Source organism: Plectropomus leopardus, chromosome 6, assembly GCF_026936395.1.
Source record: "Plectropomus leopardus strain MGB_pleo_1.0 chromosome 6, ASM2693639v1, whole genome shotgun sequence".
Classification (NCBI taxonomy): domain Eukaryota; kingdom Metazoa; phylum Chordata; class Actinopteri; order Perciformes; family Serranidae; genus Plectropomus; species Plectropomus leopardus.
The window spans coordinates 27,822,162-27,838,227 of NC_142181.1; the positions used below are offsets into that span (position 1 = coordinate 27,822,162).

At 39.2% G+C, this 16,066-nt stretch overlaps 1 protein-coding gene across 2 annotated transcripts in view; it reads left to right on the forward strand.

Moving 5' to 3' along the window:
* stard13b (StAR related lipid transfer domain containing 13b) overlaps positions 1-16,066 on the forward strand; it is a 98,843-nt gene that overhangs the window by 24,299 nt on the left and 58,478 nt on the right. For both annotated transcript variants that reach the window (XM_088079135.1, XM_088079136.1), the window contains 3 exons: positions 4,742-4,885; positions 6,188-6,334; positions 14,461-14,494. In XM_088079135.1, the coding sequence (XP_087935261.1) occupies positions 4,742-4,885; positions 6,188-6,334; positions 14,461-14,494 (325 nt within the window). The remainder of the gene's footprint in view (positions 1-4,741; positions 4,886-6,187; positions 6,335-14,460; positions 14,495-16,066) is intronic.

Below are 16,066 nucleotides of genomic sequence, written 5' to 3' on the forward strand. Positions count from 1 at the left end.
CAAAGATGGAAACAGAAACTGCAAAACTGTGTGGGAGGATTTTCCGGGAATCAGTGCTCATTTCCATGAACTTGTATCGTTTTAAAAGGCTTACATGGGGAGGAAAGCCTGAGCAAATCCCCATCGAAATTATTCCTTTCTCTATATATAAAATGTATAAAAGTCTATGAAGGCCTTTTATTTGTTGAGCAGACACAGAGGATTATGTTTACACATACTGATCCCATGTCAAACCTTTTATATTCTCTGGTCAGCACCATGCTTGGAGGGCACACGTAGCAGAGAATGGAAGCTTTATTTTTTCCTCTTGGTGACCTCAGGTGACCCCTCAGGCCTTAGAGGTCAGCAGGAGATTGTCCAGATTTGCGTCATTCCTGAGTAGAAAAAGGCACTTTCTCCCAGTGTTGGGTCAGTCAGCTGACACTGGGAGATCAGCAGGTTGAGTGGACCGTCTGGTGTCTGATCGCTTAATTCCTCTCAATTTAGAGCAAATGCGTCATAAAAAGTTTCAAAGTGCCTTAATTTGTAATATAATTATTCAGAAGGGCTCGTTCATTGAAAATGATTTCCATCTAAACAACTATAAAGGCAATTTGTGACATATGACCTATTTTGACGCATTTCAAGACCTAATTAAATTCATAATTTCATAAACTGAATCATATTTCTTCTACTGTTAGTAATTAGATGGCAAGTTGATTCCAAACACTCTCAAAATAGGTCACAGGGTTGCCTCGTCCTCATTTGGACTCCATGTTCTCTTTACTATTTTTAGTCAACCCACAGTAAATCGATGACAATACTAAAATCAATCTCCTACTTGTTTCAGAAAGTTCATCAAAGCCCATCTGACAGGACTCGCCATGTCAAAGACACTCTGGGGGTTTCCCATCAGAATGTTTATTGACGAGTCCCTTCAACGAAATGATTGTGCTTTGACAGGATTCATGTTATAAATGGAATAATGACTCGATTTAGAAGTGGCCGACTGTAATCGCGGCCCAGTCACACTATTTAGTTTTAATTTGAAAGGAAGGAATTTTAACTGCCTGTGTATGAACCACTGTTAAATTAAGGTGGAGTCAATCTACATTGAAGGACCATTGATTGAAGAGACACTAGCTATCTGTTTTGTCATCCATTGCTTTCTTAGACATTTTGAAGCCTGGAGTTGAGCTTATCACATTCTCTCAGCTGTTTGCAACCAAAAAATTCAAGCAATGTAATATAGCTTGAAGGGATTTAGTCAATTGAGCATGATGGCACAGAGAAAGAGAGATTTGGGGTTTTCCTGGTTCAATTTTTGAATATTTTGATAATTTTATTTACTGGATGGTTATTGTTGATGATCATAAATATTGTAGATTTTTATGCAAAAATTAGTTTTGTGCAAAGATACTGATTGTGTCTGCTAGTTGATATTTAGGCAAAACTTGACTTTACAGCCGTTGACACACCAAGCCAATGGTTGACCTGGCCGATGTTGGGCTGTCGGTGGGTATTTGTCGCCCTAGTTTTTGCAGTGTGTCCAGCAACGTTGGCGCTTGTTGGCACTTGTTGGCCTTTGTTGGCTGTTTTTCTGCCTGTTTAGCATGTTGAATCAGCTTTGGAGTTGACAGAGCCCATCGGTGAGAAATATGACTCTTGATTGGCAGTTCAGCTCAGTGCAGGAGAACTACTGGAAATGAGAAAAGTCATTTAAATGCTAAAGTTAAGAGGGCTGAATCAAAAACATCCTATCTTGGGAAAGATTATTTTTTAGCCATTGAGCTCTTTAGCAGAAGTGGTACGTAATTTTTTTGTGTTATTAGAAAGTGCACAGTAAGTATAATTTGTTCTTTCAACGTGGGATTGTGTTGTTAATATGCTAACTGGCTAACCAGAGTCTTGAATCCATCCTGTTGGTCTTCTGGTTTCCCTTTTGGAATGATAAATCCAGACTACAGCCGCCTGCTGTGAAGAGTTATTTCCTTTTACGCAGGCGCAGAAGGTATTTCTAGTTGGCTGTGGTCTTTGCAGTGTGATCAAACGCAACTTTTTGGTAGAGACACAGGGGGGTGTGAGATGACGCAACAGTTGGCCTTTGCCACCACTTGGCCTTAATGTCCGTATTAAGTATTTATAACCAGTATATAAACCAGTGTTGGCTGAAGTACCTGAAAGCCATGCTGGAGGACAAGTACAGATTTCTTACTAGAAAATGTTGTAGAGGTTAAAGTCACCTATTACATTAATACTTTAGTAGAAGACTTAAAGTGTATGATATTTACTGTACTTGAGTATCAAAAATATTTTTATGATATTAAATGTATTTAAGCATTGAAAGTAAAAGTACATGTAAATGCTGTTAAATAAAAAGCAACTGGTAGGAATTTTGAAAGTTACTTCTTTGTAACATAAACCACTTTAAATCTGAGCATACAATACACTTGTAGAAAAAGAAAAAAAAAACAAGTTTCTTTTAAAAATGTAATTTAATTTAATTTAAAAAATAAAGGATGAATAGAAAAAAAATCAATTTTGTCCTCCCCTCCTATTTATTCATTCGTCTGTCCGTCCCTTCCTCCCTTCCTTCCCTATTTTGTAAAAAGTAACTAAAATACTGGGAAAAAAGTGGAGTAAAAGTGTGCATTTTATTTGGAAAATGTAGTGGAGTAAAACTGAAAGTTGGCAGAAATATAAAATTTCAACTACAGATAACCTTCAAAAATACCCAAGTGCTATAACGACGTATTGCTACTGCATTACATTACACCACCGATATAAACATGTATTCAACGATTAGTAATATACTGTAGTGTAGATGTCAGCAGATGTGACTGTTTATTTGTGTATTTATCAACAACTCTAACTCCATCTGTGGGCACCCGTAACTGCTGGCTAGTGTATAAAAAGGTCATGATCGATAATATAGGTAAACACAGTTTTAATAAAATTAAATATGCCTTTTTAAGGCTGGATATTAAGGTTGAATTTTTACAAATGCAGTACATTAATAAACTCTTAAATATGCCCTTATAGCTGTGTAGAACTACATTATATTTTAGTATGTGTGTAAACCATTTATCAAATGTTTATGTAATACTAAACTAAACTAAACTAAACTAAACTAAATGCTAAATTAGGGGGCTTAAGCAAAAGTGTTACCATTCTTTTACTTCTTAGAAGAACTGAAGATGAATCTTTCCTGATCCAAAAAGTCAAATTATGGTCAAACTAGGCCTCCTCCTATTGGCCAAATTTCTCAGTTGGCCCTCACTACTGGGCTCACTGCAGACTTCCTGTAGCAGTCATATTCCAGGAGGGGCGTCCAAGGAAATAGATGTTATTACTATGTCAGAAACTTTGGAATGGTCCACTAGAGAAAATTGTCTAGAAAATTCACTCCTTAGTGGTTCTGGGATTTCATTTTGGGATTCATGAAAACAGTCCACAGTGGTGCTGTCCAAGAGTATTTAGCATGTGACCCTCTCCAGGACACTGCGGGACAACAATGTTAATTTATGCTTTGGTGACTGAGGTGTATGCTGCTGATTTATGAGGCCGGACCTCCAGATCCTCAGACGCAGCTCCTGTCTGTGTGAGGATGGTCTATTTATAAACACGGTGTGTCTGGGGAGCAGTGAAAGCCAGAGCAGGGAATTCCATCATGCTCTGTGTGGCACACATGTCTGCATCACTCGTCCTTTGCTCTTTCACCCCGAGACAAGGCAGAAGAGATCACATTTCCATGTGTGGCAGCGGAGCAGTCCACTGATGTAGCGTCTGCAATTTACAAGATGCTTTTTTGGGTTTGCCTGTAATTCTTTTTGGGTTTAGGGCTGTGTGGTAAATTGACAGATGTTTAAACAAGTCTCGAGAGGATGACAGGCAATCACTGGACTAACTAATGAACCTGATTTTACCCCTGATTTCCATTACTTATACTGTTGGTATGAAGTCAGATTGAAAAATTAAGTTTTGATTTTGATGAAGTTTAGCTGAAGTGTATAATTAAGACACCAAGCAATTTTGATGAAGCTTTATGTTAACCTCAAATTAATGTCTGGAAACTCTGATATGTAGTCTGTGTGTAGCTTACATGAAAATGTGTGTATGCAAAATGTATGTGTGTAGTTTATGGGATTAAATAAGGGCATGTTTCTTTCTTAAAGGAGCAGTGTGTAGGTTTTAGTGGCACCTAGCAGTGAGGATTACAGATTGCAACCTGTTTAGTCTTCCCATGTGCCAAGTGTGAACTTTCAGTCAGGATTCCTTCAGTGTTCATTATTCAGGAGTTTTTTAGAGAGAGCAATATTATCAGCAGAGGTTTCTTCCTGTCCAAAACAAACGGACCCGTTCATTAAATCCTGTAAAACTGCTGAATAAATCAGTTTCACATTACAAATCAGTGTTTCTCGGACGCTGTTCTGCTTCTGAAAATCTAGATAAAATGAGACACAGCATGAACAAAAAACAGATCTTGTGGAAGAAAAAAAACCCTATGAAAATATGGTGAAAATAAAATTTTAAAAAAAGTTAATGGTTTATGTTTTATGTGTTGATAAACACATAAAACATAAACCATTATTTAAAAAAGATTGAAAAGGTTAAATATCTGCTCAAATTTTTTAAAAAATGCAAACAAGACCCTGAAAATTGGGATAAAACAAACCCCAGATTTGCATATTCTTTGACTCAGCACTCTTAAAGTAGGAGTAGCTTTTCTTTTCTAAAATCTATGCTTCTCGATTGCCCACAGGAGTCTCCACAGGTGAAGTCCCCCTGGTCAGAGTCAATGAGCCAGCTGATGAGGAAACTGGACCAGCTGAATCTAGACATAGAAGAGGCTCTGAGTGCAAACTCCTCCCCTTCCGACACACCCTGCACTGCCCGCAAAAAACAGGTGAGAGTGTGTTCACACAGCCGGGCATCATGACTTCTGCTACGAATGTTAACACAGTACCCTCTAAGGGTTTCGTCCAACAGCGTAGGTTTTGTTTCAACATTAAGTGGGCACATGTGAAACGGGGGATTTCAGAGTCCTCTGCCAGAAAAATTTGAGCGTCCAACGCTTAATTTCCTGAATTCTGGGGGAAAAAAATGTATGCACCAACTTGGACATTTTGCCTTTTATACTCTGAATTAACTGCATGTACTCTGCATTATGAAACATCACTTGAACTTTCAGCACCTTGTGGTATGTGCACCGTCATGGTTGGTACTGTACACATTCCTGTGAGGCGTATGCTGCATACTTGGTCATGCTTGTAAACTTCACTGAATCAATTTACTTTGCTCTGTGCAGAAAAAAATCCCGATGGATTATTTGGACCTGTAAGCAACAGGTGTTCACTGGAATATAATTTCCTGCTGAGTTTAAAAAATGTACCACATTAGCTTTAGATTCAAACAAGCTCTCTAAAAACAAGCAGTGGTCACCGTTAAAGCCAGCATGTGAAAAGAGATTCAGTATGTTGATCTTCTGTGAGTCGTAAATGTGTCTGTGACTTGTGAGATACGGGGATATACGCTGTCACCAACACTGTGAGCTTTGTCAGGCTGTCTTATACCGTCCCTCTGACTTGACTGTGTTTTATGATGCAGCTCTCAGATGTGATACTGCAGTGTACAGTGCTTCAGCGGGGTCAGAATGGCGCGGCAGGAACAGACAGCTATTGTGCTTTTGAGGTTGTGACTCTGTTCATAAAAAAAGGGCTCTTCTCATGGTGGCATGTTGCATGAAATATCCCACTGGAGTTAGCATTTGGGAACAAAAGTGCTCTTTCGGGGTCCATATGTATGAAAGGCACAGAGGCGCTATTGTGTTGAAGCAAGTTTATATGATTTGGTCCATTAGGAATGGTTGAGAGAGGCTCACATGCCTCCCAGGCATCTGCATAACCATCCCAGGCATTCACTATGACTTGCTTTAACTAATGACAGGCGACTAGGCAAGACAAGACATCTTCACTGGGATATCTGACAAGGTCATAATCTCTGTCCTCTCAAAAGAAGATCCACACATACAGGCTCCTTTGTGCGCCTCTGTCAAGCTGAATTGAGAGTGGAGATTTCACTTCCCCAGCAGTTGACCTCAGCCTCTTGTTTTCTTTTCCCCTGGCCACCGTTGAGACCATCCTGTCTGGGTCTGTTGGGCCAGACAGAAACAGACCCACTCTTGATTGTTGTTGTGATGCTGTTGCAGTGGGGCGCCATCTCAAAGACCACGTTGAACCAAGCTCTGAACGGTCGAGTTCTCCAGAGACCAGACGGAGGGGAATGTCCGAGCCAGGACAGGACCTTTGTTCCTCGCAGCGCCTCGATGGGGACAAGAGCAACAACCAAGAAAACGGTATGTTTCTCTGCTTCCTGCTGGCGTCCATAGTTTCTCTGAAATTAGAAATCATAGACGTAGTGCGTAGTATGGACTCTTAACTACGTAAAATTCTGTTGTTCAGTTCTTCTTTAAGGCTAAGAGCTTCTAAATTCCTAACACCACATGGTTGCATGTTTTCGTTTTTCAAATCCGGCTTCAGCATTTTTGGGTGACTACCATGACCTGTTTATTTCCTGCATCACAAAGTATCTCTCCCAGCTAATTCAAAGTTCTTCTCCATAGTTGGGAAATTTTCACTATGTCAATCCCAAAATAGCACTTCACAAATCTAAAATGTTCATCAATGGATTATTATTTTGTTTGATTTATAAGAAATAAGTCAAATGAAATAAATTTTTTGATGCTGAAACCTAATGACCAGTCTTGTTTGAGCGATACAGTTTACGCTCCTGAAAACTGCTATATAGGTGTTTTGTGTTGGGGTTTTTTAAATTAAGAAACTGATGGTAAAAAACAATGACTGCATCGGTGAAAGAATGATTTCTTCACTTACAAAATATTTCATCAGCTTTCTTATCAATTTCCTTCACGAATAAAATCGCACTTTATGAAACCTACATTACACAATGATGTATTTGACTCCTATATCATGATCACAGTGTTGACAGAAGAAAAAAAAAAAACTTTAGTTGCTCAAGTGGATTTTTTTTAACATAAATTCATCTCTGGTTAGCTGAAATTCTGACACACCTTCTCTGCCCAGCTGCTCTTCCCTCTACATCTGTAAATATTTGTGCTTTGCATTGGGAATAAGGTCAGCTTAGGCATTCTTTAATCGTGGGACTCACTTGTGCTGGACAAAGTATATAAATGTCACAGCCCTAAAGGACAGCCCTAAAGGAAACAGACAAGTAAGAGATTTGCAGAATGCATCGCAGCTTTAAATTCGAAGCCTTTCAGCTCGAGCTTTGTGTTGTCTTGATAGCTCTGCAGCAGGGTGATGACAAACAACCTGCTTATATAAGACACTTGCAGCCATGGGTCAGATTTTCTTACACTTTCCAGCTTCATCATCATTTTTCACCATTGTGATATTCAGTTTTGTTTTTGCTATATTTTGCAGTGTTATGATAATACTGAAGGTTTTCGGTTGAGACAGCTGAGCTCCAAAAGTTAAAGAAGATTATTTTGTCTGTGAGCTCTGGGTATTTAAATGAAATGATACTCGTACTTAGATGTGTTACCTACCTATCTTTATTGTGTAGCCCATAACTAGCCTTTGAAAATGACAGTAATAGTAGCTTGAAACTTGGCTCAAGGACAGCTGGGAATTTTCACGTGCTAAAGACGAGTATTTTGGCTGCAGTTTAACCCAGAGTATAATGAGATCACATGTTGCTCAGTGATGAAATGTTTTAGGGTGTTTGATGATTAAATGAGTGACTCATTTCTTTCCAATCATTTTTCCAATTCTAAAATATTTCTTGTTACATGCACTATACTACTAATGTTGATATCCTTCTCAGGCAAGTTAAGTTAAGAGATTAGATTCAGGAAAAGTAAGGTTATGATGACATACCTTGAAAAAACTCAAAGTCCAGTGACTTTGAGTTTTTTCAAGGTATGTCAAGGTATGTTTCACATGTTCCCATACCCTAGTCTGCTGGGGGGAGGACTCTGTGTTGTTGCAACCTGCCTCCTTACAAGGAGTCCTTCCTTATTCCCATCAGTGCATTGGCTATGTGCAGTGGTAGACAGTAACAAAGTACATTTACTTAATTGCTGTACTTAAGTACAGTTTTTGAGTATTTGTACTTTAATTGCATATTTTTTTGGGGGGAAATGTATTACTTTGACTCCACTACATCCCTTTCTACCTTTTTTTCCCCATTAAAGGGTTTGTTTGGGGGAAGCTTTTCCTTAGTCACTGTGAGGATCTAAGGACGGAGGGATGTCGTATGCTGTAAAGCCCTCTGAGGCAAATTGTAATTTGTGATAATGGGCTTTGTAAATCAAAATGGATTAAACTGAATATATCTCAAAGACAAATATTGCACTACTATGCTACTACATTCCTATGAAGGCTCTTGTTACTTGTTACATTTGCTTTGAAGTCGGTGGATGATTTTTTTTTTTTTTTTTATGAAATGCAAAAGTCCAAAAAATGCAATCTTACAGTACTGCGTGTGGTTTGTTAGTCGAAGTGGTGTTCTCGTACCTCTACCTCGCACGTGTACTACTCAGATTAAGCAGCTCATTGGTAAAGACAGGTAGAGAGGAGAGGTCATCAGGAGGCAGTTGTATTTGGTTATGCTGTGTTAGTAATGGCTTTAGCAACAGATTGATATGAAGATTCCCCATTAGATCACTCATGGACCTGCCTCCAGTCCATGTTTGAAGTTTTTGAGAGATGCGCCTGACCAGCATTGCTCACAAAGGCAGTGCATTCAATGTGTTCAAGGCGTTAGTCATGTTTGGGGAAAGGTTATGGTTTGGCTTAAAACACCCACGTTTCTTGGAACAAAAGTTTCTGGAAAAGCAGGGATGGTAAAAACACCCAGGATGAGTGGCTCAAACCTTACTGGAAAACTGAAACTAACTGCAGGGAGTGTGTATTTTGGAGCACTGGGACTTCTTTTGGAGTAATGGGGCTTCTGAATTTTGGTTCGTCGGAACAATGGCATTGCACCAGCCTAGCTTCGCATCAAGACTGGAAACATGGGGGAAACAGCTAGCCTAGCTCTGTCCACTGGAAACAAAATCTCCCTATCAGCAACTTAACTCTCCACTAGCAAGAAAATGAACCTATGGCCCAAAATTTCAGACTATTCCTTTAAGGTTGTGCATTTGTTTAGGTATGATGCTACAAACTTTCCAAAACCAGATGAGACAACATGTCAGCAGCTTCTCACATGCACAGAGAATTTTCATCCTGTGATTCTTACATAAGAGCGCTGGAGTCTGTATGAAACTTCTGACAGCAGGGAACGAGAATGCGATACAGACTGAATCATAGTCACAGAGTCTAAGAATAAACAGGCCCAAATGTGTGAGCCAGCACAACCTGATTTAACAGGCTGCTATAGCTTTACTGAGAAAAGTTTTATAGAAGTATCTGGTAAAAAAAATGTTTAGCAACTGCCCGACAACCTTTGACTCCCCCCTGCCTCTGTATGATCTCTAAAAACTGGAATGCACCTCGTATCTCCCTAAATCTGCTGCACATCATGCAGGCGAAGCTAATCTCAGCAGGAATGTGTTGGGTGTTAGATTTAAGATTTTCTCTTGTTGGAGGGAGATATATACATTTTTTTTGTTGTTTACTCTTCATATCATTAATTACACAATAGCTATATGATGGTATGCAGCTTTTTTCAACAGACCTCAGAACAGCCATTGTCCTCAAATGCAGTTCCAATAGCAATGGGCAAAACAGGAAATTTCCAAGATTTTAAAGTGGTAATGATGGAAATTATAAGTTGATTGATTGAATTGACAACATTTTTTTCACTTGTTATGGAAAAATACCCAACATTTATTTTTTTTATTGAAAATAAATATCTTTGAGATTTTGACCCTTGGTCAGACAAGATAAGCAATGTGAAAACATAATCCTGGGGGCTGAAAAACATTTTAGAGACTGAACAATCAGTCAAATAATTAAAAAGCAATAATAGAAACCTTCTTCTTTTACTTTTTGTTTTCTTCTTCCTCTTGTTCTTCTTCACTAAAAATTTTAAAGCAGCAAAAAACGTAGGACCAAATTTAACCAAAATTGGCAGGTTGGTTGCAAATTTTACCCATTCCTCAGACACAAAAACTGACACTCATTGACCTCAGGGTGGTGTTGGAACAATTTTATGTTTTCACAATTATCCTGCAAACAGATTTTGAATTTATTTGTTTTTCACAAATGGTTAGCCAAAGTCATATCATTGATTAATTCTGTAAAACACATTGCAAACGCATTTTGTATGGTATTTGAAGTATTTCCGGAAAAAAAATATGAATATTTTGCATACATAACCAATAGGATGCATTTCAAGGTGATTGGCAAGGCGATTGTAATAGTGATATAAAATCTCAAGCTTACTTTAACAACAGTTTAACACAAATTATGTGCTTTATCAATATGGTTAATTGACTGAAAGGAGCCTTTCGCTTCCTCTTTGCCTCACAGTCGACCATGCTTCTTGGTTAAAGGGGTATGACTCAACTGCTCAATGATGTGGGACATTGTGGTTGGCTTCTATACATCCAGTCAAATAGGTTTGTGCATTTGGTTGAAGTCAGGTGACAGATATCATAGATCTAGACATCCTGGAAAATCTATGTCCATTGGAATGGACGGGTGATCTGAGTGGGTTAAGACTTGAGACTTATCATATGATCCCAAATGTTGGTTGAATGTTCTTTTCCCCAGACTGAAGGTATAATATCTCATGGCAAAATGATGGCTGTATCTTTTATTTTTTATTTACACTACAGAATGTAAGAAAGATCCAATATCAGTTGAAGTATACAAACAGGAGAGCCAGAGGGATATCACATTAAACAAAGATATTGTAAGACATACTGTACATATATCAAGTGTCTTAACAGCCTTTTTGTTAGTAGAGTTGAATCAAGTCATGTTGAATATCGGTTAGAAAAGCAACAATATATGTTTTTTCATTGCTAAACTTACATTTATTGTTAAAATACTTTGCTAGAATCATTACCAGATTAATTATTTTAAAAAAAGTTTTGTTTTCATTTCCGGGGTACTTGAGGAAGCCAAGCAAAACTTTTCCCATAATAATGTCAGGTCTTCAGAGATATGGTCCATGATAAATCTGCAAAGGTCCTTCCAGAATTTATTGGCTTAAAAACAATGCAAAAAAGTAGTAAAACTAAAACAAAAAGAGGAGTTTGTATTTATGTCTTTTTCATATTTCTGCATGTAGTAATTGACAGGGTAGTATTTATGAATAATTTTGAAGGACAGCTCCTTAACTCTATCTGAAAATGAAGTGGTGTTCATAATGTGGCCGTTAGTGATGCTTGGATCATAACTGATGTCATCCCATAAATTATTCACCTGCCTCACCGAAATATTTTTTTTTCCTCCAATTTAGAGACCAGCACCTTGCTGGACATTTCACTCCCACTTTACCAGTCCCTCTAGCCTTTATTGATGCTTAAGAAACAGCTTTGACTCCCTGATCTTGTCCACTTGAGGCTTTTGTTATCTTGACCTTGCTGCTGAGCACAAACTATGGTTGAGGCCAGCTCTTTATTGTGATCTATATGGTTCATAGTGACATATTTGGGTTGAGGATTCCTCCTTTTAATTGGTGTTGACAGAGACAGGCAGAACAGAGGACACGTTGCTCTATCATTTGGACTGACTGGTCCTGTTACTGCCCTGTTGACTCTCAGTCAGGGTGTCATTTGTGCAGGGACAGCAGCCATCATTCACCCACACAGAGCTGTCACTCCATGTAAACATCCTTGTTGGTAAAAGCACAGGCGAGTTGTCCCTCTGACAAGAGCCCTGAAAGGGACACTTTGCTTCTCCTGCGTGGAGGATGTCACTTTTCCTGACCTGCAACCTTTGACATGTGTCCACCATCTGCGACTGCGATTGGAACGTTTAAAGTGGGTCAGTGCTCGAGATATGCCAGGATGAAATACTTTCTCTTGGCTGCTGAAAAAGAGAGTGATGTCTTCTCGTCTTTGAAGCCTTGTCAAATCGGCACATCTCCACCGGGGCCCAGCATCTGTTTTTTTTTTTTTTTTTTGAGTGCTAATTTTCACAAGTTTATTTCTGAATCTGGGTCTAAAGCCGGTCCTTTGAGACTAACTTATCAGGTCCTCTGCATTTCCCTCTCTTCAAAGACACATGTCGATTTGAAAGCTCTGAGATGATAGTCCTCCCCACTTCTTAAACTAAGCCTTTGAAGTCTGTTACAAAAGTGTTTAGATATGTGATGAAATTCTGCCAGACGTTGCCAAATCTCACAGTCAATAATGAGGGATACATCAGTGGCTGCACCTCACTGTTTTCAGAGGCCCCCGTCACCTCTTCTGTATTTAAACAGAGGTTGAATGCATACACAAGGGCATAAGTCATACTTTTATGACCTGTTTTCCTCATTTCTCTGTTAGGTAAGAGTCAGGATTGGGATTTTGTGATAACCAAGTGGTTGAGCCACATGGACACCCCTGGTGGTTCATTTCAGTACCCTGCCAGAAATTTCTTGGCGGATACTCTCTCTATGCTTTAAATCTTCCTCTTCATATGAGTAAATCAAAAATGTACCCCAAAATGCCCACAGTCCTCTGGCCTCATTTGCTATTTGGCCTAAAAGTGTCAAACGCTGTGTTACAAAGATCGTGCACAAACAAAACCACCTGTCCTGTTTAATCCAGCCAGTCAGGTCGTTTTTGTAGTCACAGCAAAGTGGCAGCCATATAGGTCACTCTGCTGCCATGACAACACAGGGGGGCTGCAGTCCTCACGAAACATGCAGTCCACCACTAATTTATTGTGTTGAGTCCAACCGACCTATAAAACCTTTGCAGATATGTTGATAGAAGTTTGAATCAATACCATGTGGGCTGATTGCCAATGGACTGTCACAACGGAGGGTTGACAGTGTTGCAAACAGGCAGGCGGGGCGTTTTTGCAGTGTTTTGTTGTGTTTTAGAGAAATGTGGAAATAGGGCAAGCAAACAAGAATGTAAATCAGACCAGTGGGGCACAGATGGGAAATTGAGGAGAGGGTTGAGCAAGAGAGGGGACTGGTCGAGATCAGGGAGACACTTTCAGTGCTCGGGCCTCTGGTGATGATTTTATTACCCACAAAATGAACCACTGAAGTCAAGATCCTCCGTCACCCTCCTCTTTAAAGCTGTCGTTGGTAACTTTTTTTTTTTTTAAATCATATCAGCTGAAAGTGTTACTATATTCACAAAGCACTAAATGAGACAGATAATCTGTGAAAAGATTCATATTCCTCTGCCTTCTTTATTGCCTTGTAGCATTTCTAACGGCCTTAACTCGTGTTGAATGAAAACAACCAATCAGAGCTGAGGAGTCTCGACGCAGTTGTCAATCATGTAAGTCATGTTATCAGAGCTCGTGAACTGCGGTCAAACTGTCAAACTAAGCAGCACTCCTAAAGTATGAATCTTCATGCATTGGCTATTTCTCACCTAAAATGTTCAGGAACATATTGTAGTGGACTGTTAAGCTGTAAAATGAGAAAGTTGGTGCGACTGGTGGACGTTGCTTGGAGTTGCCTTCATCTGTGTCCAACATGTCATATAGGTCACAAACTTTCTCATTTTACAGCTAAACAGTATACTAAAACATGTCTTCTTAAAACATTTGAGGCAAGAAATAGGCAATGCAGGAACACGATCTTGATTCATATTTGATCGGCGCTGCTTGACAGTTTGACCACAGTTCAAGTAGTGATTGACATGCTTGACAGCTGCGTTAGAGACTCCTTGGCTCTGATGGGTTGTTTTTTGTGCGCCATGGTAGATTCTAGAATCCTATTTGAAGTAGGAGAGGAGAAGAGGAGAGGGGACCTGATTTTTTGTCTTATGTACTTCTTTCAGAATATAGTGACAGTTTAAGCAAATATGACAAAAAGTTATTTTCATAAAGAACTGTATCTGTAAGTGAGAATCATATTTTGATTCGTTTAATTTTGCAGTAACAAGAGATCTGCATCATCCATTTCCTTACAACACCACTTTTTAGTACACCTTAATATCATATCCTTTAATCTTTAGCAAGAGATTTAAAGCTTTAAAATTTGGGGACAGCAGGCCGATGAGCAGCACAGAAGCCTCACCAAGTGCAAAATCATGAATACTCTTTATTGATTTTGTCATTACAGCAGTGAACGCACTATTAAAAAATGCAAAGAGACATACTCTATCCCTAAATTCAGGGAACTGGGTGTGTGCCTCTAATGGTTTTCACAGCCAAACAATATGAAGTACTTTTCTTAGCTTTTCAGAGTGCAGCTACATTTAAGAAACCAAAGCCAAAAATACAATTTCATTGATGTTGCTCACATCTTTCCTGACCGTACTGCACTTTCTGATTATTTATGATTATTATTATTTCTTTTGTCTCTTAGATTTTCAATAAGATGACCAATGCAGCAGGGGCAGGTAAGGCATTGTTCATATTTTTCTAACAGCTTTTTAATGTGGTGTGCATAGATTGATTGCTCTCTCAGAGGTTAACACTATCACTTTACATTCATCTCTGGTCTTAAATTCAGAAGAGTGAGGAGTCTAAAATGTGAGTGTCTTTCTGTCCATCATGGGCTTGTGATCACCTGACTACAGTGCATGCTGGAAAAGCACCCAGTCATCCAAGTAGCAGGTGGAGGAAACGGATGAGTGAATGTGAAAGCAGTAGTAACCAAATGGATATCAAAAAGCTGGATGAATACTAATCTGTATGGCAGAGACTGTTGTTAGACCTCAGCACACTTTGCATGCATATTTATATCTTATTACGCTGAATATAATGTGATTGCATTCACCAGTATTGAAAAAATGTGTATGCTCAAAGCAGTCTTTGCACTGATTTTAGGGTGTAGATGTTTCTTTCTAATTTCTGTTCATTTCAACTAACTGAATGAACACTAAATTCTGCATTTCACATCATTTTTGTTCACTAGGCAGTTATGTTAGAAATGTGGAAACAAAATGAACCTTTATGCTGAAATGTAGACTTTAGATATGAGTGCCTTTTCTTTCACACATACTGAGTCTAATAATCTTTTATGTGCTTGACAAAATTTTATGTCTGTATCAGTTTTAAATCTTAAAAGAATCTGTTCAGTCTCTGTACAGTCAATGCTGCTGTGCTGCTGTCTGGCACATCATGAAATCCTCGCTGCTAGTTGATCCTGCACTGTGTCCTGGCTTGCATGGTGGCACGCCTCAGACAATGTTACTAAGACTGACAGCCACAGGTGTCTGCAAGCTCCCTCCCAGCCCCTGTCTTGAGAATGTCTATATTTTAAAGGCCTTCTATATGTTAGTCACTTGGCGGGATGCAGTTAAAATTAGGCGGCGTGCCAGATTATTGTTTCTGTTTTGCTGAGGGGAAATATTTGGCCTGGCGTGATGTGGCCCTTGGGGGGCAGCTGCGGGATTTGGGTAGATGCCATTTTAGGCTCAGGTTGCACTCTCACATGACCTCTGTTGTGCATGACGGTAACGCAGAGGTGGGCATTATGGTCTGGAAAAATTCCATGTCAGTTTTATGCAGCAGTTAAGTAATGTGTGGTCGATGAGATATGCGCTGTGACTGATCACTGGTCGCTCCTAACTGGAATTCTTGGAAACCTGAGAGTGAGACCACCATGAATAACATCAACAAGTTTGTCAACACGGCTATGAGATTCTGCTCAAATACATTTATCATTGTATTTTTCCATAGCAAGCTGCATATGAAGCCATATTTTAGGTGGTTGTCTTGGCTGAAAAAAACCAGACCAGAGACAGTGTAACTGTCAAATTTATTTAGTCATCAAGTTAATGAAATCAATATGAGGTTTCAACTGGAATCTGATAGTAAAACAACTTTGCGGAGAATGATGAATGTCGTAAAAAGGACAAAGCTGGCAGAGAGTCAGACACATTAGGTGCGATATTCCCTGTTTGTATTTTACAGCTGCGGAGACCTCTTTTATGACACGGATACGAGTTGGCCAGATGGTTCTCAGT